At 38.8% G+C, this 23,207-nt stretch overlaps 1 protein-coding gene across 3 annotated transcripts in view; it reads right to left on the reverse strand.

Annotated features, from left to right (window-relative positions):
- Positions 1 to 2,941: 2,941 nt before the first annotated feature.
- Positions 2,942 to 23,207, reverse strand: part of MYO1B (myosin IB) — a 198,771-nt gene continuing 178,505 nt past the window's right edge. For 2 of the 3 annotated variants that reach the window (XM_070388956.1, XM_070388948.1), the window contains 8 exons: positions 21,629 to 21,715; positions 17,954 to 18,028; positions 16,229 to 16,363; positions 14,107 to 14,213; positions 11,374 to 11,506; positions 10,586 to 10,738; positions 8,977 to 9,104; positions 2,942 to 4,276 (listed from right to left, as the gene is read on the reverse strand). In XM_070388956.1, the coding sequence (XP_070245057.1) occupies positions 4,153 to 4,276; positions 8,977 to 9,104; positions 10,586 to 10,738; positions 11,374 to 11,506; positions 14,107 to 14,213; positions 16,229 to 16,363; positions 17,954 to 18,028; positions 21,629 to 21,715 (942 nt within the window). In that variant the 3' untranslated portion in view covers positions 2,942 to 4,152. The remainder of the gene's footprint in view (positions 4,277 to 8,976; positions 9,105 to 10,585; positions 10,739 to 11,373; positions 11,507 to 14,106; positions 14,214 to 16,228; positions 16,364 to 17,953; positions 18,029 to 21,628; positions 21,716 to 23,207) is intronic. The other variant, XM_070388967.1, reaches the window with a different exon arrangement.

Below are 23,207 nucleotides of genomic sequence, written 5' to 3' on the forward strand. Positions count from 1 at the left end.
CTGGTTTGTATATATTTCTGATGTGTATATCATTAAAAAAATATATTTTTAAAGAGAATATGCCAGATCCATTAATTGGTGCGAGAAAGAAAAGAAGCAAAAAAAAAAAAAGAAGTTGGAGTGAAATGACTTAAGAGAATATTCTTAAAAGTCCTCATCACAAGAATTGAGAGGTGATGAATGTTAACTAAATTTACTGTGATAATTTCACAATAACACATATAGCAAATCATTATGTTGTATACCTAAAACTACCTGGAGGAGGAAATGGTAACCCACTCCAGTATCCTTGCCTGGAGAACCCCACGGACAGAGGAGCCTGGCGGGCTCTATAGTCCATGGGGTTGCAGAGTCAGATGCGACTGAGCATGCACACACACCTAAAACTAAGTGTCAATCATATCTCAAAACTGGCTTAAAAAAAAAACATTAAAAAACTAACTGCAATGAAAAGGTAACTGGCTGATCTATTTCTTTTCTCAGTACTGCCAGGCCTTTTGGTGAATACGGAATTAAATTCTGTTCCCAGTTTTCTCCTTAAACACTGAGAAGCTGAAACTATTTTCCTTACAAAGTTAGAATTTTGTTGAATTTTATGAAATTGAGCAGTGGGATCTGGCCACCATGTCAGCAAAAAAAAAAAAAAAAATTAATGAGGAAGAGATTGTGGTTTACGCTCTACTGTGTGTGATTAACTCCAGATTTTGAAAACGATCTTCAAACCTAAGAGAACAAAGCAAACAACTTCAAGATTTGGAAGAAAACAACTGAAAAAGAATGAATTTTCTACCAAACGGCTATTGGAATACAAGCTGATGAGACTATAAAGTGTCAGCTCGTCAAGACTGAGGCTTCCTATGGTTCAGCTAGGCAAACCCTGAGAATGAAAGCACAGAGAATGGAACTGTTAACATGAGATCCAAAGAAAGAGCCCCTCCAATAATAACATAGCTCCTCAACATTAAATCTTCAAATGGAAAATGAAAACTCACAGCTGCTTTTCTCACTAGAAGGAAAGAAGAGCAGAATACTGCCCTTCCTTTTCATGAATTTGAGTACTGCAGTATTAATGGAAAAACAATGCCCAGTTAAAAAACAAAGGCTCCTACTACAATGTCTTTTGGCAAAAGAATAGACCATTACGGAATTTACCAGCAACTTACACCATTTCAAAAAGCGCTTGCTATTTGAACATCTTAGGGCCTAAACTACCTTACCTAATACACGAAAAACAGCATACAAAGAGAGAAAAAAAAAACCCAAATGCTGTTTTCTATTATATGTAGCTTCAAAGAATTTTAAACCATGCTGTAATTATCATAATTATACTCAATTACATGAACTTGAGAGTTCTCACTCAGCATATTACTTGAAATGCCATGATAATAAAACCATTTATTCTCTTAGATTTCAGCCAATCAATTCTAAGGATGTGCCCAGGTCTCAGAACCCTTGGCCCTGGCCTTGCTATTACAGACAGGCCCCGTATCCCCTGGAGTACGAGCAAAGGCACTCAAACTGCAGCTGAAGGCCTTCCATTTGAGTATTGGGTCCAAGTTATTATCCGAGTATGAAATCACAAAGCTGTATCCAGCCTTTAAGTCGGTAACTTCCCCAAGTTCCTTTCTTGCCTGCGGTAGATGGATGTCAAAGTCAAGGGTAACTGCATCAACAATGTGGAAACTCGGCAATATCATGGTCTGATGTTTGGTCCTCACTGCCTGGTTACTTTTTTCAAGCATAACATCTACAAGACACTCCAGGGGCCGGGCAACCAAGTGGTGGTTGGGAATAAGTTAGAGCTGTGTTACTAGGGTACACAGGAAATCTGGAGTGCCACCTGTACTTTAATTCTCCACTGCAGGACAGTGACAGAACTTCAGACACACAAATCTCGGATGCTCACCTGCTACAGTAGGTAACAGTACGGCTTATCAGTAATGTCTAGTTAGGTAGGACATAGGTGAGCAGCACAGGCCAGTCTGGCCAACAATGCTGTGCCCTGAGAGCTTCCATTCAGGAAACAACCTAACGATGATCAGCAGGGGACTGGATAAATAAAGTATAGTGCATCCATACAACGGAAGACTATATGGTACAAAGAATGAAGACTGAAAAAGGCAAAGTAAAGAACAATACCTATAACATATTAGCTTTTGTCTACTAAAGCAGGAAGAAGGTAAGAATCTCTATTTTTATTTCCTCTTGTAAGCATATGCATAAAGTAAAGTAAAAGAAAGATTGGGAAAGACTGAAGGCAAAAGCAGACGAGGGGAGCAAAGGGTGAGAGATAGATAGCACCACCGATTCAATGGACAGCAATGTGAGCAAACTCCGGGAGATAGTGAAGGACAGAGGAGCCTGGTGTGCAGCAGTCCATGGGGTTGCAAAGAGCTGGACACGACTTAGCAACTTAACAACAAAGTAAAGCAAAACCAACTGAAAACTATAGTTAACTTTTCAGGAAGGCATAGGAACTGAGCAAATGATGGGATGGAAAATCTGTGTTATATGTCTTTTCATACTTCTTTTTATGTCAAACAATGGGAATGTATCACATATTTTTTAAAGCATTAAAAAAAAAACCCCACCTCTCAGTTCCAAATTTCTACTCACCTATTTCAGGAATAATCAATCTACCACTTTAGATACATGTTGGAAAAGACTAAAAGAAAGCAATTATATCTTCTACTTGAACCAATAAGCACAAAGGCTTTTGAGGATTTTTTTACAGCAACAACTTTTTTAAGTACAAAAGTTAAAAGAAAATCCCCAGAAAAATAGTTTCAATGACTGCTTCTGGTTTATAAAAGGTAAGTGAAATTCAATTACACAGAGAACATGTAATGTTTGGATTGTAAAGCCTTTCCGTGCGATAATACATTGACACACAACTTAAGAAAATAGCTTGAAATACAAAAATACAATTGTGATCCAGGAATGGCACCAAATTAGAACAGTTTTATTATTTAACATACCAATGTATATACATTATCCTCCCAAATAGGAAACAATTTTGATTCCAAAGTTTAAAATGCGATTTCCAAAATGAATCCTAACTATAAATTTTGGGGTAAAAATAGTCCTGCAAATTAGCACACATCATTTTGATCCTTGACTAAAATATGCACCCTGTACTAATCACTTCTCTCATACAAAATGTATATTACAAATAAAACTTTCAAAAAAGATCTCAGATGTTTACTGCATATCATAGAGAATGCTTACCACCATCTGAAAGGCTTTAAGTCCTTCCCTTTATTAGATGTTTAAAACAGATACTCAAATCTGGATGAAAACAACACTCTGCAGGTATTAGCATATCTAGGATCATATATGATGCTTATCAGAAAAAGGAATATATAACTTTGCTGGACTGCTTCTGTTACTTTTTCTAAAATAAGAATTACTCTTTCCTACTGTTTTAAAAGCAATGATAAGAGATGTGAACAAATTAAAAGTCCTGTTCAAATGTCAGTTTTCTCTTTTCAAACACAAACCACATGTAGAGGCATTTTTACTCAGTCATATATTTCTACTTCCTAGGACCAGCCCTTCTTGAAGTATATATTGTTAAAGACCATCCTACAGGGTTCCTAATGAACGCTGTCCATTATCGCCAGTAACTGTTCTCGTCTCAGCATTTTCAAACTCTCTTAGCTCTGGTAAAGCCAGCACAAACCAGCCAGAACACAATGGCCTTAAGGGGAAAAAAAAGGGGGGAGCCTACTAATAAGTTTTTGTATCGCCTAGTACAGTGCCTAGCACAGAGTAGGCATTCAATAAATAGGTGACGAATGGATGCACTATCTTTTAAGACCGTTTCCTACACTTAGATGTATTAATGATTTATGAGTAATATGTTGCATTAGGGCACACAAATCTAACATGATGACTAAACAAAGAACACACATGACATGGCGGAGATACTGTTAGCGTCTACAATTCCGTCCCAGGGCAGCATGTGTACTTTAAGGGTTAAAACTATTCCAATAATAAGAATTGATTAGTCAAATATTTTTATTTTGCCAAGGGACTCTAACAGTATTAACCTTTGGCAATTCCCCAACATACAATGAACTCCAAACAAAACAAAACCAAATTGCACTGTTACAAAGAAACGAGTCCATGGAAGCAGAGAGGAGGCGCCAGTTAAGGGACAGCAACTTCAAGGAGGCGGTTGTTTTTTCGCTTGCACGTTGGGACACTCCCGTTTTTCTGGTTGCCCTGAATAAACTTCACGCACACTTTGTCCTGCCTGAACTGCACCAGGAACCTAGGAGGAAACAATAAGACAAACTAAAGAAAAGTACACACAGAACAGCTGATGATTACATGAACACTAGCCTTTGTTTTTTAATGGATATTTACCTTGACAAGTATTCCCCTTTCCATCAGCCCTTCCAGCCCAGAGGATTATACCCCCAGGCATTACATTGCCTTTTGCTTCCAACGGCCACCATTTAGCCCTAAGTAAACCAAGTTCATTAGCTCATCATACTCCTATCCAGTAAGAAGGACTATGAATATCCACATTTGGAACATTAATAGAAAGACAAACATGCTATTTTCCCCATTTTTATCCACTTCTGCATAGCAAAAATAGTAAAATTATCAACAAATTGAGAAAATGAAATGCAGAAATAACAGAGAACAGGTCCAGAGACACTCCAGACTATGGTTTCCAAATATTGGATATTTACACACTTCCTACACTACTTTTTTTATATCTATACACTAAATAACTGTGTTTTAAAATAGCTATGACCTACAGAATAAAAATGATGAAATCATAAGTCTGATCTGCCAGTTATATTTTTAATATCCATTTAAATATATGTATACACACACATATGTCATTATAAAAATTTAAAAATCTATCATGTACACCTAAAGACACCTCTTATCCTACCAGTGGTACAAGCAGTACACTGTGGGAAACGGTATTTTAGTTCAAATCTTTCCTTTCACAGACCAAGAGCAGTCAGGCATTTGCCCACAAGACTATTTGTCACAGCTTCCTACAAGAGACATATGACTGGCTTCCCCCTGGGCTGGGTGCTGTGAGGAACAGGCACTGCAGGTACGAAATGAGGTCTCTGAGGCATCACCGGGGAGGCATACGGGCAGCGTGGCTGTCCTGGAACCCAGGCTTTCCCAGCTCTTTTCTCTCTACCATCAGAATCAGTATAGCATTACCATGTTTTCAGTGTGTTTCTCAGGGAACTGTTTCTGAGTTACTGGTGTATAATTAAATGAGTCAGTCTAAAAAGCATGTGGTAGGTCACATGTTCACTGGCACCCACGATAGCTCTGCTCTGTACACGTCAGTCTCTGCTTCAAGGTCTAAAGAGCCCATGTTTCGCAAACTTTATGCACTGGAGTGAAATGTGACACGTAAGCTTGTACTCATCGGTGGTACATCTGAGCTTTAGATGGGCTGTTTCTTTTCAACTTGAAAGCACTAAAAAAGCAGCTCTAGTTCCAAATTCACCTGCGATCTCTCTCTAGCATGCATACTTAAATCTATGTGCCTCAGAGAAAAAACAAAATCTTTCAAGTTTAACACAAATACATACATTTAAAAGATCAAATATATTTACATTTTAATTTTTAAAGACAATCTGTAGTGTAATAAATGTAGAGAGAAGTTCTTTTCCCATTAACTTAAGCATATACCAGCTGTCTCCATGTCCACAATTCATGCCCATGATTCACTCCAGAAATAACAGTAGCTAAACCTTACCAAGTGTTTACCACGCACCACACTGTTCTTACTAAGTTACACATATTAACTCAACTTTAAAACAGTCCTATGAGGTAAGGGTACTATTATCTGTCTTTCACAGAAGAGAAAACTGAAGCCTAGCCCACAGTGAAGACATACCATCCTCCAGCAAAGAATCATGTCAGATGCATGATTTCACAGCATCAAAACCACTCACAATGTCACAGCAGACTGAGACAGGTTAGTTGTTTGCATTTAAAATATTCAGGAAAACAACTGTATAACTTAAAGGATACACATGTATGTGTGTATTACATGTATGTATGCATATATACATATATTTAAAGTATTTAATACAAAAAATTCACTTTAGTTTTCAATACTGCAGATTCATTTTTAGAAGAACTATAGATCTTGTTTAATGTTATCCTTAAAATGTAATCTATTTATAGATTGAATAGTTTGGGAATTTAAGGACTGGGGATCACAAGGCAGTCGAGTCTCTCAATGAATTTAATTCTCATGTCTACACATGCTGGTTAAAACTGCTCTAAGGAGGAAGCAGGCCTTTGGCTTTCCTCCTGTAAGCTGACATCCAGTTTATCTACAATGATTATGGAGATTGGGTTTGTTAGAATATCTACTTCTATTTCTAAAAAGGATGCACTAAGGGAGGTTTTGGTCACTGAAATGCATGCTGTTTACAACACTGGTCTGTATAGTCCACAAAAAGACATCATGGGCATGCTTGTCCATGATTCTGTAAAATTTTGTTTAAATTTAAAATGCTCACCAAAAAAGTATATAAATTTAAAATGCTCACCAAAAAAGCTGCTTAAGAACTCCCAGAGGTTATGAAGCAGAGGCTACATGGGAGCCTTGTTCTGCCACGTGGATTCCTGGGCTGCCTAGGGAGGGACTGTGGTGCTACGCAAGGTGCCATCAGCTATTTTCTTTTTATGAGACCGACCAGTAATTAGGAATAGGAGAAGGAAAGGTGTTCTGGTCTAGTTTATAATGCTACTGAATGTTTGTTTTCTTCACATGGCCACACTGAATCTTCGCTCAGACAAGCATGTTTACTGAAAACTTACACACTTAGAACATCACCCCCACCCCTTCTGTGACAAGCAGGGTCCCTTTCACCTGGAAGTCGTGTTCTGAGATCAAATGCCTCAAAGACAAACTGTGAGAGTTGCTGCTGGGGTTCTGTGCTTGACACAGCACGCTGCACCCCCACAGGGCGCCTCAGGAGAGTCACCATGCACAACAAGACTGCAGAAGCTCTGGGAAGCGCTGTCGTGAAGGACAGTTCACCTCTTCACAACACATCACTACTAACATCCTGCCAAGGCAGTGTTCTCAGAATGCCAGTCTGGGAAGCGCTAAAAGCAGCAATCCTTAGTGGCCTGGATGTTGGTGTGGTTTTCTCTGTAAAGATGGCCTTATGGACAGGGAGGCCTGGCGTGCTGCGATTCATGGGGTCGCAAAGAGTCGGACACGACTGAGCGACTGATCTGATCTGATTAACATAGTAAACCACATGTGAAGCTACTTCATCCATATACCAAGAAGCTTCTGCATCTGAACACAAAGAATCTTTCCAGGAGGTGTGGGAAGACCAGTCCCACTACAACAGGAGCCCAGCTTCCTGAGTTATGAAATATTTCAACTAAGAGTTTAAAGATCTAACAACCCTAACAGGTTAACATTTTAATTGATGAGAACCCAACTGGTCCATATCTTTTCTCCTAAGTCTTTATGAGAAAGGACTTGATAACAAGGAAAGTTATTTTGTTTAAATTGCAATTTCCAATATAGGGTATACATAAAAGTCAATTACCACCCCTCACCCTCTATCCCCATCTAAATACCATTCCTAGTGTACAATGAGAACAGACAGTGGACCTAAGGTTCTGTCAAACCTAGTATATCAAGGAGAGCTGGTGTGGCTTACAAAGGGACAGGAATGGATATGAACTTATTTTAGAGAAATTTTTAAAAAGAGTTGAAATAAAACAGGCAGGCAAAATCTTAATTAGAAAATAAAATCATTTCCTATGCAATATGGTGATGCAAATTTTACTTCATGTCCAAGAAAGTATATATACAGACAATAAACAACCTATTGAAAAGTAATCAAGTATCAATCCATATAGTAACTAAAATTCAATCCAGTGATCTCATACTGACAGATTTAATAAAGGGAGGGATGCTCCAACCTGTATGCAAATAACAGGTCTTTATAACTAGAGCCCTAATGTGAAGCCAAAAGAGCAGATTTCAGATTCACAGCAGTCTTAACACTAGTGAACCCTTGTCAACCCAGAATACTTATTTCATAACTCTACTTTGTATGTAGAAAAAGGTATATCAAATACCTAACACATTCCCAAATGGCACTCTTGACTTCCCCCCACCCCCAAACCCCTCATTCTTCAGTGTCAATTACTGCAGTAAATGGTACCATTTTGGGCTCATGCCCAAAACCTAACACCCAATCTGTTAATAAGTTCTCTTGTTTTCCTTCAAATTACATTCAGAACCTGACTACTTCTCACAGCCTCCCACTCACACCCCTGCCTAAGCCTCGTCATCCTTACCCGACAGCTCGGAGAAGCTCCTATTTCCTCTGCTTTCACTCTTGCCTCCCTACAGTTATTCTCCACACTGCAGGCAGAGAGATCTTTGAGAACCATAAATCTAATTATGTCTTTCTTGCTCAAAACCTATAGTGGCTTTCCATCATCCTCAGTAAAATCTCAACTCTAGGCTCTACACAGACCCTGCCTCTTGCTCCAGGGTCTTCCCCTACTCCCTATTTTGCTCTAACAATGTCCACTCCTGCTTCAGGGCCTCTGAACCTGCTGCCTCTCCTGGAAAGCATCTCCCTGGATTCCAGTTTCAATTCAAATGCCACCACATCAAAGCGGCCTCCCTATCAAAAATAACATCTTCTGACCTTTAATCTGCTTTTCTTTCTTCTGCCAGCATTTATTACTAACCAAAGTCACGCCACCTATTTATTATTTCATTTGTGCATATCTGTGTCCTCTATTAGGATGTCAGGCATGTGAACGTGGATACTTGGTCAGTGTCACTCGCGGCCCATCCATCACCTAAAACACATGTCGAACACATACTCGGCTCAATAAGTAGTAGCTGTAAAAATGAATGAGACCAGGTCCCTCAACTAAAACAATAAAGCTGAAACTGAAAAGACATATTCAAAAAATTCATAAACATACTCATCAGAAATTTCAATATTGAGCTTCTGTTTGGTTTGGCTGAGAGTCGTCCGATAGAGCTTGGTGGCCATTTCAATCAGGTGATCACTGCTGAAGAGAAAGTCTCCCTTACTAGCTGCTTCACAGCCCTGAAAGAACAAACCAAGAGTCAGGCTAATTGTAATTAAAGACAGCTCGGGAGGTATGTGTTTACAGGTTTGGCTGAAAACACATTCACAGTCTCTTTAAAACATCAGCTACTGGTGTCAAGTCTTCCGAATCAACAATGATGACAAGAGCAGTCATCATTTCTTCCAACTTGCTCAGAGCACTTTAGTAAGGTCACCTAAGCCCTTGTCACCCCGAGCTGGTCGATGGACCAGAAGTACCACCAGCACCACCTGGGAGCTTGCTGGAAAAGCAGATGCTGAGTCAGGCCTGATCAAAGGCTTATGGCAGATGCTTCCACAGCGAGGCTCATGTTGATCTGTTTGCTTCCTCAGGTTTGAGCACTCACTGGCCTAACCTACAACTCATCCTGAAAGCGCTGTTCTAAAAGCTCCTCCATGATTTGGTTAAAAAAATAAGAACAGCAGCAACAACGCTTGCAACAAATATTCTAGGGCAGAGGCTCAACCTCAGCTGCACAAGGGGCTCACCTGGGGAGCTTTAGGAAAATAGGGTGCTTGTGCCCCATTCCAAGAAACTCTGATTTGGTTGGACTGGGGAAACGGCCTGTGCACCAGCATATTTTAACATATAATCGAGGTTCATAATCACCAATGAAATAATAGGTTAAAATCCACAGTGGGGAAAACAGGCTGAACAAAGCTTATGGTTTTTTTTTTTTTTTAAGTTCAAAATCAGTTAGATAGACTACTATCTATTACCTAAGTATATGTCTCTATATATGTTAATATTTACTGACATCTGTTTATTCAGTGACTATTATGTGACATGTACTATGCTAAGCACTTTACATAATTCCATTCAACCCTTATAACAACACTATTAAGTAGGTACTAATATTTTTCCTATTTTAAGAGAAGAAAAATTAGGTAGGCATATTAAAGTTTAAATACCTTGGCCAAAGTCACTGTAAAGTTAATGGCACCAATGCCAGAGTCTACACTTTAACTGCTCAATTCAAGCCAGGCGGTCCTGGTTAAGCTGACATCAAAAAATCTTCAGGTCAAAATTATTAGGCATTGTTTTACTATAGTTGCATCCTTTAATTAAAAAATCCCCAAATTAAGTATGGACAAGAAGACATTTACCAATTTAGGAGATACAAGAAACAACAGAAGGAAGCATAATTTTAAATGTCTTGATATTTCTAGGCATTATCTCAAAATAATGCACATAACACTGGGTGTAAACAAAAAGCTACTCAATGAAATGAGAATTCAAGTGAACAAGTCAATAAAAGTCATTAATCTTATTTAGTTACTGAAAAACAAAGCCTGAGATTTTATGTAAGAGTGAATATAGCCCAATTTTGCAGATCAGTAAGAAGGATATATATACTTCAAGTAACAGGATTATTCACATGTGGAAAATCTTAAATCAATGGCTGAGAGATTGGACCAATGCAGAAATCTTTCAGTCAAATCAATAGTTGAAGCTTTACCTCTTTGAGGTGGATGGCAAAGAAGCCATCATTTTGTGAGCTCATGGATACTTTGGTTACATCCACCAGGGGAACCTCTGACTTGATCTGTCCAGACTTTTGATCAGCAAGAAGCAGATTATTATTTGTTAAGAGGAAAATACGGGACGTACTCTACGAGAAACGAAACAAAAAAGGATATAAAACCAAAGATCAAAAACATCCCCAAATTGTCCATGTGTTTCAGGCATTAGTTATTTGTAGAAATGCACATCTTATAATAGTATTTTTCAGCCTGCACACCTATGTAAACTGAAAACACACTAAAGAACATAGACAATCTATTTCAATTTGCAAAAATTTCAGAGAATGAGCAAAATTCCACCTAAGCTTAAAGGCGAAAGAAAATAGCTTCCTTCACAGTAACTCTGCAGAGAATATGAAATGCAAAAAAATTTTTGATGTATAGCTGATTTATAATGTGTTAGTTTCAAACATACAGCAAAGTGATCCAGTTATACATACACTCTGTGTACATATTTCTTTTCAGATTCTTTCCCATTATAGATTATTACAAGACATTGAATATAGTTCCTTACAGTAGGAATTTGCTGTTTATCTATATTATATAAAGTAGTGTGTATCTGTTAACCCTATATTCTTAATGTATCCCTCCCCGCCCCTTTCCCTTTTGATAACAGTGTTTGTTTTCTCTGTCTGAGTCTTTCTACAATGCAGATTTTAACATTCAGAAAACTGTCCCAATTGAAACAACTGTCATTACAGGTCTCCAGGGTTAGCATTCTTACCTTCCCATTAGCACGGTTAATTTTGTTCACAACCTCAGCAATGATAATCTTTTCTTCAATGGCATCTTTGAGTTTCTTATACTTCGGATTCTTGTTGATTTCCAGGTAAGGCCCTTGGAATGGCTGCCCAACACTGAAGGAAAAAGTTCCTCACATTAGAAATGGTTTCAGATGGAAGTACTACTAGAAAAAGGTAACGAGTTGGTTGATTCTGAAATTCAAACTTCATTACATTTTTGATGTGACCATGGCATTTGGTTGGGAAGACTGTGATAAAAATCTCATCACATGGAACAACCAAGACAGAAATCTGTCCCAAGAAGGACAGTCAAGACCCAGGTGCATGGTCTCATGGGAAGGAAGAGGCAATTTCTTCCATCTGTTAATATAAAGTTAACAGCTGCCTACACAGGATTCATTAACGCCTTTAAACAGTACAGAGCAATAATAAAGAGGGCACAGATCATTATCATCTCCTGCCCCAAAGAAAATTTTCATTTTCTCACAAAGAGTAAGAAAAGCGACAGGCCTTCTAGGGGGTAGAACAGATCCAGAGCAACCACTTTAGAAGAAAACTTTGGAGCACTTAACATTACCATATAACTCTGGCTCTAAGCTGGCCATATGTGAAAGGAAAACTGGCCTCTCCTCTTAGGATATGCCCCTAAATGGACACAAGTGGCTAAGGTAAACATTCAGAATCAGAGCAGTTTTCTTCCAAACAAACTACTTCTTGCAAGAGGCACGATCATGCACCCAACATCAAGATTTCTTTTCCTAAAGACTTGTGGGATGACTTCTTCAAAGACGCCAAGAAAAAACCACGGCTTCACTTTGAGCTATAAAGTTCTGGCAATTTGCAAATGCAACTTAAAATGCTTGCATTGTGGGTGGAGGATCAGGGCAGAAAATCCACGTAGGTGGTCAGGGTTTCACAGTTCCAGGATAGGAAAGGCCGGCACCCTAAGAGCAGCCGCTTCACACAGGAGTGGGCGCGTACATGATTCCACCTCAATTAATGCTGGAGGCTCAGCACGCCACCGTCCCTGAAAACTAGTAAAACTACCCAAAGGCCTTGGCTTGATATTAACATTTTTGGGTGGTTCTTCATACTCTAACATGTTTTTAATAATACAAAGTGCTAATAGTATTAGAAATTTGTTTCTTCAAAAATGTTTTTTTTCCCCCTCCTTCCAGTTTCTAAGGAGTCATCCACAGGGAATGTTAATTAAGAAGGTTACTCTACAATTTAAAGATACATAAAGAAAATGCTGAATGAATTAAGTTGGAGAGGAAAGCATACAGACAGTTTACCTGTTTGAATATGCTTTATACAGCAGGCACTTTGAATACCATTGGTTTTAGGCACTGTGTTTGACTGAGGGGAGTGTATGCCCCCTCAAGCAGCCAAATCAGCTAACCAAGTAAGCTGTGCTACTAAAATATCTAAAGCAAATGAGTTTGGCAACTTACTTTTATTTAATCCTTTAAGAAGAACAGCTTTCAAATACAGGTAGACATAGAGAACATACCTGCACACATACCACATGCAGTCCATGTGAATATACTTAGCATATAATGCATTTTATTTCTAAGACATTTTTTTGGAAAAAGCTAGAAGTTGTTATAGATTTGGCTTGAAGTTGTACAATCTACTTTTTTTATAAATACCAGATGCAAAAGGGATAGGAATTCTGGGGTGGTGGGGGGAGGGACGGGAATGATGACCTTGGGAGATGTAAGAACATTCAGATAAAGCAGTTTTTACCAAGAACTTCACTTGGCAAACTTGCAGTTGGTTTTCCTTCTTTTACTGAGTACTTGATGTCTACAATAAAGGAACTGAAATTACTGCAGAGGCCAGTGAAGTCGGAGGCAATGAGTTAGCTGACCAAAGGTCAATATAGGCCACTGTCCAGGCAACGCTAGAAAGTGACAGACTGGCTCATTCTTCATTTATTTTACAAAGGAGATTCTGACCCAAATTGTTAAAGTGGGAAGATTGGAATGGTGATTACAGTAGACTGTCAACAGAAACCAGCTAGTCTCTGAAACCAATGGAAAACAAATAGGAATTTACCAAGTAAATCTCTTATTAGCCTAGACAATTTTCATTTTAAATGACAACTTCTAATTACTTAGGAAGTGTTCAGGATAATGCTAAGGGAGTAAAACCAACACATGTGATCTTGTTTCTCTAAGTATGCTAAGTATGAAAGCTCTTGGTCAAATGTGTTACATTCATATTCAGACTTTTCAGAGTACCTTGGACTGCAAGGAGATTAAACGAGTCAATCTTAAAAGAAATCAACGCTGAATATTCACTTGAAGAACTGATGCTAAAGCTGAAGCTCCAATACTTTGGCCACCTGGTGTGATGAGCTGACTCACTGGAAAAGACTCTGATGCTGGGAGGGATTGGGGGCAGGAGGAGAAGGGGACGACAGAGGATGAGATGGTTGGATGGCATCACCGACTCAATGGACTTGATTTTGAGCAAGCTCCGGGAGATAGTGAAGGGCAGGGAAGCCTGGTGTGCTGCAGTCCATCGGGTCACAAAGAGTCGGACACAACTGAGCCACTGAACAACATATCCAGCCAAGCTCAAAATAATTCATGAAATTAAAAATCTGTGTGTCACTAAAATCAAATCCCACTAGAAAATGCCTACAAGTACATTTGAGAAACTTTTTAAAAATATTGATTTTTACGGGTAAAGTAAAATCATAATACCTAGATGGATATAAAGCCTTCTTGTCTTTGAAGAGTTCACTGGCTTCTAGCTTCTCTTCATAGATAAGTTTCTGTTGGTCTGTGAATTGGTCCCTGTATTTTTTACACTGTGAGATATGAAAAGAAGAAGAAAAAAAGACATCACTTATATAAGTAAATCATTACTCATCCTTAAATATGCTAAACCAATTTAACAGCAGTTAAAAATAAGAATAAACGTGTATGAGATATTCATTAAAAGGTCAAGAGAATTTTTCCTTCTTGAGTTTTAAAAGGTTGGTCTTGGAAAATGTCATAAAAACTACTATTTGTGTTGCAGAACTTGCGATGCTTCTTCAAAACATACAAGAACTTCTCTGGCCTGCGCCCTCCTGGGAGTACCGTTTCCTCCCACTACGTCAGCCCTTGGACATCCACACTCTTTCAGAGACTCACAGGAAGAAAAACATGGTCCATCATAGCCCAGCGTGCATATTTATACACACACATATATACAATTGACACAAAAGCTTTACAAAACAGCACTTATCCTGTCTACATGTTGTGTATCCTGTTATTTTCATTTCAAAATGCTGATAGTAATACTACTAAATTGATTTCATGACTCACAAATATGCTACGATCTATAGTTTGAAAAGCAATGCTCCAAATCCTCCATTACCATTTCATGACGTGGACATTGTTTCTTGTTGTCTGTCGCTCAGTCATGTCAGACTCTTTTGTGACTCCATGGACCTGGCAGACTTTTCTGTCCGTGGAATTTCCCAGGCAAGGATACTGGAGTGGGTTGCCATTTCCTTCTCCAGGGGATCGTCCCAACCCAGGGATCGAACCTAAGTCTCCTGCATTGACAGGTAGATTCTTTACCACTGAGCCACCAGGGAAGCCCGAATGTGGACATAGGACCTGAGAAATCTCCCCTTCACACTGATTCTGAGATTGTACTGAAAGGAGACAGGGGATGGCATGAGGGGCAGGACCAGTTTCTTTAGATGAACTTTCTAAGAAATCCAGTTCACGGATGGGTGAGAATCACCCACATGATCATATAAAGGATCATCAGCATTACTGCCCACCCTTGGAATAAATGCATCCCTTTCTCTCTCCACCCCCAAACCAAGGGAGGTAAGGACAAAATTCAGGAGCCAGGGGAAAGGAGAGGCGGAGCAGATGCCTAGTATTCACAACCTCCCATCATTATTTCTGGAATAGTTTCTGTATCAGACTCAAAGGGGGAAGTGAACTTTGAGATAATGGCAAATCTTGCCAAACTGACTCACTAAGTAGGAGAACAGGACTTAGTATTCCATTCCACAGGCTGTGCTGGGAACAATCATTACACTGACTAGTGATAATGTCTCTGTGTGTGTATATATATATATATATGATTCAGCTAAGAACAAGTCCCAGCACTGAGCAGGAAAGAGTTTCCTGGAAGATGTATCCATCAGTTGCTCACTCACTAAATACAAGCCCTTCAACCTAAGACTTCATTCTATTCAAATGACAAATAATTGTACCGTTCCACATACCAACTAAGTTACTGAAATAAAGTCCATCTTTATACAAACAAGTATCCCACAGAGTCCACACTGAGCACCACCTAAATTACATGTTATGTGCTCATGTAAAATTAAGTGAGCTAAAATATAAGGCCAAATCAAATAGATTTTCAGCTTCCCTTTTACTCAGAGAGCCAGGGGGAAGGAAATTTTAATCTCTTTAATGTCTTTTGGGTGACTTTAGAGCTTTTCCCCCCAGTCCATCAGAACGTGTATGTTCTCATGTATGTCTATGTAGTTCTATGTAGAAAGTAAACTCATGTAATTTGTGAGACTTTACTATTCACATGAAGATATTTGAATTTTATTATTTCTACTTCCAGTAGTATTTCTTCACAAACAGATGAAGACAAAAAATTGGACTACTTGAAAGCAACTAGTCTGGATGGGAAAGACAATGCAGTTCTGGAGACATCACAGGAGCACTGAGGGCACCGGGAATTCTCACAGATAGCCAAGCATGCTTCTTACTTCAAAATCCTGCTTTTATATTACCCTTTGCAAACACTCAAAACAGATAGCAAGACATCTTTGAAAAAACATAAAAAGATGGTTTTTACCCTCCACAAGTGGAAAATCCTTTTTAGCTCCTTGTGAGTAGAATCCAAGAACAGGTAAGGTCTCGATGGCCAATTCTTATCTATCGGAGATAAGGAAGGCACCTTATTTTTCATTTCCAAGAAGTATTTTTGCACCTGTGTTGGGTTTGACAAAAAATACCAGGTAAGTCAAATACACCAGAAAAAGAAAACACTGTCTAATATAAACCGGACTCAAAGAAACCAGTCTTTAGTGGAATTTAGCAAGTTCTGGTCCATAAAACTTTGTAACTCCTCTGAAAAGTCTCTACTCTACTATTCTCACTGGCTTGAGAAATCTGAGCTCCACCAAATGGTTAAGGAAAAAGAAAAGTAACCAACGTGAATACTAATTTTATTATTATCACCAAAGGAATACCAGTCAACACTAGAGAGCTACAATGTCTAACAGGCAGCCACACATGGCTCCTGACTACACTGCTGCTGCTGCTGCTAAGTCGCTTCAGTCGTGTCCGACTCTGTGCGACCCCAGGGACTGCAGCCTACCAGGCTTCTCCGTCCATGGGATTCTCCAGGCAAGAACACTGGAGTGGGTTGCCATTTCCTTCTCCAATGCATGAAAGTGAAAAGTGAAAGTGAAGTCGCTCAGTCATGTCCGACTCTTAGCGACCCCATGGACTGCAGCCTACCAGGCTCCTCCCTCCATGGGATTTTCCAGGCAACAGTACTGGAGTGGGGTGCCACTGCCTTCTCCCTGTGACTACTCTACTGAACCACAAAGATCCAGGACATTTTTGCCACTGCATAAAGTTCTACTGGACAGCACTGCTCTAGAGCACTTACCATGGGTCAGGCACTGTGGGAGCTTTACAGTGTGACTTCATCTGAACCCTTACCCTAACTCTACAAGTTAAGTGCTATTACTATTCCCACTGTACAGATGACAAAATGAGGCTTTCAAATCTGTGAGTGGTGGAGCAAGCTGGCTCCAGAGTTCACACTCTTCAGCACTACATCTATTTGCAGAAAAACAGAGAACTTTAGGATCTATCCTGGGAGAGGGGCACAGCCTTGCTCTCCCACACCCCTCCACCCACTAGTCTGTGTTGCCAACCTTGCTCTGCAGTGGTTCATGGCAGTTTAGCAGGCCAAGATCTTGACATTCCCCTCAAATTCCTGTGCTGAAATCCTAACCCTCAATGGGATGGTATTAGGGGATGGAGCCTTGAGGAGGTAATGAGGTTGAGATGAGGTCACGAGGGCAGAACTTCCAAGATAGGATTAGTGTCCTTATAAGAAGAGACAGGAAAGAGTTTGCTTCTCTTTCTATCATGTGAGGAAACCAGGAAGAGGCCCTCATCAGGCCCAGATCGTGCTAGCACCCTGGAGGCTGTGCAGAAATGAACGTTTCTGTTCAGAGAAATGAACATTTACTGTTTAAGCCACACAGTCTATGGCACTTTTGTCATAGTAGCCTGAATTGAGACACCTGGCTTTCTTGGGTTCACTTTTCCCAAAGTATGTTCTCTCTGTCAAAAAAAGAATATTTGATTAATATTCTTTAATGGGCCTCTTTCTGACACAATTTACCTGAACTTTGGAGTGATGATAAAAAAAGGTCATATTAAACGTCAATGTCACAATTAGGATTTAACTGTTACCAGATAAGTCACATACTACTGAGTTAGTGCTATGAACTAGTTAACCCAATAATACTAATTAGCCACATATAAAATATAAACTTACAATTCTCTGCAGTGTAAATTCATAAATTTTCTTGCCGGCATTGGCTCTGAAGAATTTCCTGTACTCCCTGCGTACCTTTAAAAAGAAGCAGCAGAATACAGAGGTTAGTGTGTGGCCAACAGATGCCCATAAAGATGACACACCTCTATTAAAACCAAAAATTAAGTGGAAGAAGTAAATTCACAAGTGTCTTTCTGGATACAGGAAAGTAATTGAAGCATATTGAGACAGTGGGTTTTAAGTCAGAGGAAAATAAATTAAGAGATGCAAGATAATACCAGAATGTTTTGATGTTTTAAATCCTCTTAACTAGCTTTTAAACAGCCTGAAGATCTGATGAGAAACACTGTACAGGTATAGCTGCAAATCTATCAAAAATCAAAATACATTTCAGAAAAAATTACATAAGGTAATTTTCACTTCAAACTGTTCTTAAAAGGCAAGAAATGCCTGAGGAAATATATGGCAGTTTCAAACAGACTTGCATATGAAGACAGGACTTGAGTACTACATACTGAGGAGGGCATATGACTAAAAATAAGAACGTAAAAGGAAGCTTTTGAATGATCATTATCTTCCACTTAATTACATTAATTTTTCTCTCACTCCTACTCCCACCAAACTTTCTACTAATACTAATCACAGCACTTAAGACATCGTATTAGTTTTAGTTTACTATTTCTTCTCTGCTATATTGTCATATTTACTTTGTATGCTAGTGTCTAACAAATAAAATAACTGAGGTGTCTGTCAAATGAATGAATGGTAGTTAAGTTTCATAATTGAGGGGAAAATATTTAAAATGTTTATAATCCAGCTATAAATAGGAGAGTTAGAATCTGGCAAAATATTTGCCTATTTGAATAATTTAGACATTATGTTTTTCTTATAGCTTAGCTTTCTGGGTTTAACAGCACATGTTCAAAATATTTCTGTATTAGGGGCTATAAACTAGCAACCAAGTAACCAAATTCAATTTGTTGAAAAATATTTTATATGCACTTTAAGACTTTTACATAGGTGTTCAGACTGCAGATTTCTCTTACAATTCTCTAAGATCTAGCAACAGGAAGCCCCATTCTCACACAGCAAGAACTGAGTGAACCAGAGCAGCCCTTGGAAGAGAGCTGCTTGCTCCAAACTGCTGGAGGCCTGTGTTCCTTCCCCACATTTCATCTGTTACTTCCTTCATGTGACCCGTCTGGTGCCTCTGGGCATTTGAGTACCAGACTTATTCTCTACACCTATGGACTTTTAAAGTTTAAAAATTCTCTTATACACCATGTAGGCTGTTCTTCCTTTAATTCATATCTCACATTACTGATGATCATTTCTCTTGTAGTCATGGAGTTGGTTATAGGGGCTTCCCAGGTGCTGCTGGTGGTAAAGAACTCACCTGCCAACGCAGGAGACATAAGGGACATGGGTTCAATCCCTGGGTCAGGAAGATTCCCCTGGAGAAGGAAATGACAGTCCACTCCAGTATTCTTGCCTGGAGAATCCCATGGACAGAGGAGTCTGGTGGGCTACAGTCCACCGGGTCACACAGAGTAGGACATTACTGAAGTAACTTAGTATGCAGCATGTTGTTTATAACTATTTCAAAAAAATTTTTTAAGTTTATGTTTCATTATTTTATGTTTTTAAAAATGAAAAAAAAAAATTTTTTTTTGGGGGGGGGGCTCATCATGTGGCTTATGGGATATTAGTTCCCCAACCAGGGATTGAACCCAGGCCCTCAGCAGAGAGTGTTAAGTCCCAACATCTAGACCACTAGGGGATTCCCTTCAATCTCAAACTTACAAGGGTAAAAGGAACAGGAAGAAAAACAATATTCATTAACTGGCTCCTAAAATTATAAAAATGTACAAAAGCAGAGAAGTTAAAGTGAGGTTTCATGAAAATATATCCTTAGAAATGTACTTGACTGTACATTTATATACACTTGAATGTCATTGTAACTGAGCTCAATGCAACATGCTTTGTGATACAGGACAGGCCCCTTCTCCTGAAATACAGCTATACACAGAAGATGCCTGGTGACAAGACGCTACACAGAATGGGTTCCCTTCCTGGGCCCCAGGGGTCTTAAAAAGGGTCCACTTTGTAATAACTCCACAAGAATCAAATCCTTTAAAAGGGCAAAACTACTGTTCATACCAACAAAACTTTTTTTTAAAAATATAAAAATACAAAATTATTACATTCTTAAACTTCAAAGAAATTTAATCTTATAATAATTTTATGGTAACACATTAAAATACTCCTGTTTTGTGGAAACTGGGGGAAAAAAGACAGTTATGTCTATACTAAGGCCAGTTAACTAACTAAAATAGCATTCACCTACAAACTGAATTTGGTTTATGTGATGCGAGCACACACTCTTAATATGAAAGTATTATAATAAATATAAAATCATATGTGCAGTTAGTTAAATCCAGAAAACCGAAGACAAATGTGATGTTGCTGGTACAGAGCATTACAGAGAGTAAAACTCCTGACTCAATGCTGTTTGTTCTTTCCTTTTATGAAAATTAGATGCAAATTAGAATGTGAATAAAACGGGAAATAAAATCCTCAATTTTGACTTTAAAAAAGTCATTTCAGAACTTGTTCAATTCTTGAAATAGAACATCTTAAATTCATATTTAAGTTACTTCTTAATTACTTCAAAATTTGATGAATATTCATTATAATAAAAAAGTTAATTTACTCAAAGTTATAGGCTAAACTTTCAGGGAAAAATACAGACTCTTAAAAGCAGAGTTTATGGATACTGCTAACTCAGTTCAGATTCAGAGTTAATGCTTTCCTGGATAATATTCAAATATTTAGAAAAAAGTGAATTATTACAGTATTAAAGTAAAAAGAATGAAGAGCAAATATCAAAAAGGGGCCTAATTATCCCCCCAATGACAATATGAATAGCTCCCTACAGTGATGAGTTATTGACTCTTAGGAAGACAAAATCCTTGTATTGCCTAAGGTCATTCTCAAGGTTTTCCAGAGCCTAATCATATTTAGGTACCTGCATCCTTACCTCAAGCAGTAAGAACCTCTTTGAAATAAACCCTGCCTTAAATGAGAAGGCATTTGAATCTAAAGTTCTCTTTAACCTGAATGATCCACTGCTGGTCTTACTTGTCAAAATCTGTACATTTATGCAACACCCTTTGGTTTCTATGCTGAACAATTAGAATGATTGATGGCCAGTTTGAAGAAAGCTCTGCTCCAGGAGCCATCAATGGGACAGAATAGAAGGATAAAGGGAAACAAAAGCCCAGTATCCCCAGCCTGGTCACTGCAGACAGTGGGTCAGCTTTTAGCTCAACTGCTATAACTCTGTATCACAAATGGGGGAAAAAAACCACTTCATCCTCATGAAGAGGACATTAAATAGAATTTGCATAACAAAGAATAAAATATGCTACATTACTATAGTTAAATAATATGCTATTACTTTAAACCTATTACTTAAAGAAAGACACTGCAATAAAATCAGAAAATTTTAGTGTATAGGTTTGCTCTCTAAAAGAAACCAAATTAGGCAAGGTGCCACTGTAAAAGATTGTGCAGACCATCAGCAAGCATAATTGATCATTTGGTCAGGGTTAGTAGGTGCTAGAAGGGCTACATCGAGTCACCGTGGACAGAAAGAAGTTGTTGAGGAAGTACCTTCAGTCCAAGCCAGTAAGCCCAAATGACAGCAACTGCATGCTTACGCCTAGCCTCCTCCTTCAAGCGTTTCAATTCCCTTCGAGCCTAGAATGTTTTAGATGGTAAATAAAAGAGACAGCCCAATGCAGATAGCACAAATGACCAGAAAAAGACACCCCACCAAACAGAAGAGCCAATTTATGTATCAGGATTTCAGAATGAAAGAGAAATGGTGCACAATTATTTAAATCCAAAGCATCAGTGTCAGGCTGGTGTACTTTCAGGGCACTGAGACTCTGTCTCCAAGCAGGACAATGCATGTGGGACCCGAGGGAAACACTCCCAGCCTGCCCCCTTCCTTCCAATCCGTTCCTTTTCTCTCCCCTGTTCTCTTTCCCTCTTACATCCTCACCCACACTCTCTCACTCCCTCCCTCATCAAAGCCTCAGAACTGTAAGTGGCACCTAATAATTTCTGTGGACTCCTCTCTGCTGCCAGTCCATGGGGCTAAAGACACAGTGAATTTCCGAGTCCATTCACTTGAACATATAAAAACATAACTCTTGTGAACAACCATTTGGAAAACTGGAAGGAATAAAGGTTGCTTCTCTGAACTTCCAAAAAAAAAAAAAACCCAAACTCTGCAGTTGGAAAATTAGAAGTAACATGTATCAAAATTCAATATTAGCTAGGGCCCCAAACAGTGACATATATAGAAGCAAGATAAAAAGTGAAAACTCATAGGTTTAAAAATCAAACTGAGGGAAAAATTAATCTGAGGCGTGTTTTAAAAGATGAAAACAGACAGGCACTCATGTTTCATGACATCATAGTACTGAGACCAGGAAATGAGTTCACTCAGTGGAGAAATCCACCGTCCAGAGACCCTCTGCCTCTGATTCGGTTCCCTCGGTTTATAAAAGGAACTAGCTGGTTGCACACAGATGTTCAGGGGCAAACACAAACGAACAACTTTGGTTAGCTTGTGGCAAGTTATGATCTTTATGCAGGCAAATGTTGACTTTTCTCATTTTTCTCACAACATGGGTTTATAACGCTGACAAGGTAGACTTAAAAACATAGGACTACGTTGGTATTTGAGTTTCTAACTGGGATTCACATTTTTAGCAGAGATGACCTTTGATTTTTCTAAGTAACGAAAACATCTAAAATGCTCGTCCCTTGGGGTATGTGAAATGTTCACAGAGCCCACGACTCTGCCTGGGGATTACTGAGAGTATTTCAGGAGGCCTTTGTTTCTGAACACAAACAGCTGATGCCGAAATTCCTGGGATTCTTCAGGGGCAATTACAGCTAGTTTTGCACGAACATAGCTTTCTGCTAAATCACAGATGATCATTCTTTTCACATATAATATTTTGCTTATAATAATCAATAGCGGCTCTAGTGAGCCTAAAAACCAATTTCATTCATGGATTAATATTTTTGCCAAGCATGCATTAAAGGCATTTCTATTATCAATGTTACAAGGACCAATCAAAACCCAAATTTTAATTAAACATTCCCATCATGCCCCCGCCACATACTAAAACACCTTTAGAAAACCGCCAGGACACATCAAGGGGGTAAAAAACAA

This window comes from Bos mutus, chromosome 2, assembly GCF_027580195.1.
Source record: "Bos mutus isolate GX-2022 chromosome 2, NWIPB_WYAK_1.1, whole genome shotgun sequence".
Taxonomy (NCBI): domain Eukaryota; kingdom Metazoa; phylum Chordata; class Mammalia; order Artiodactyla; family Bovidae; genus Bos; species Bos mutus.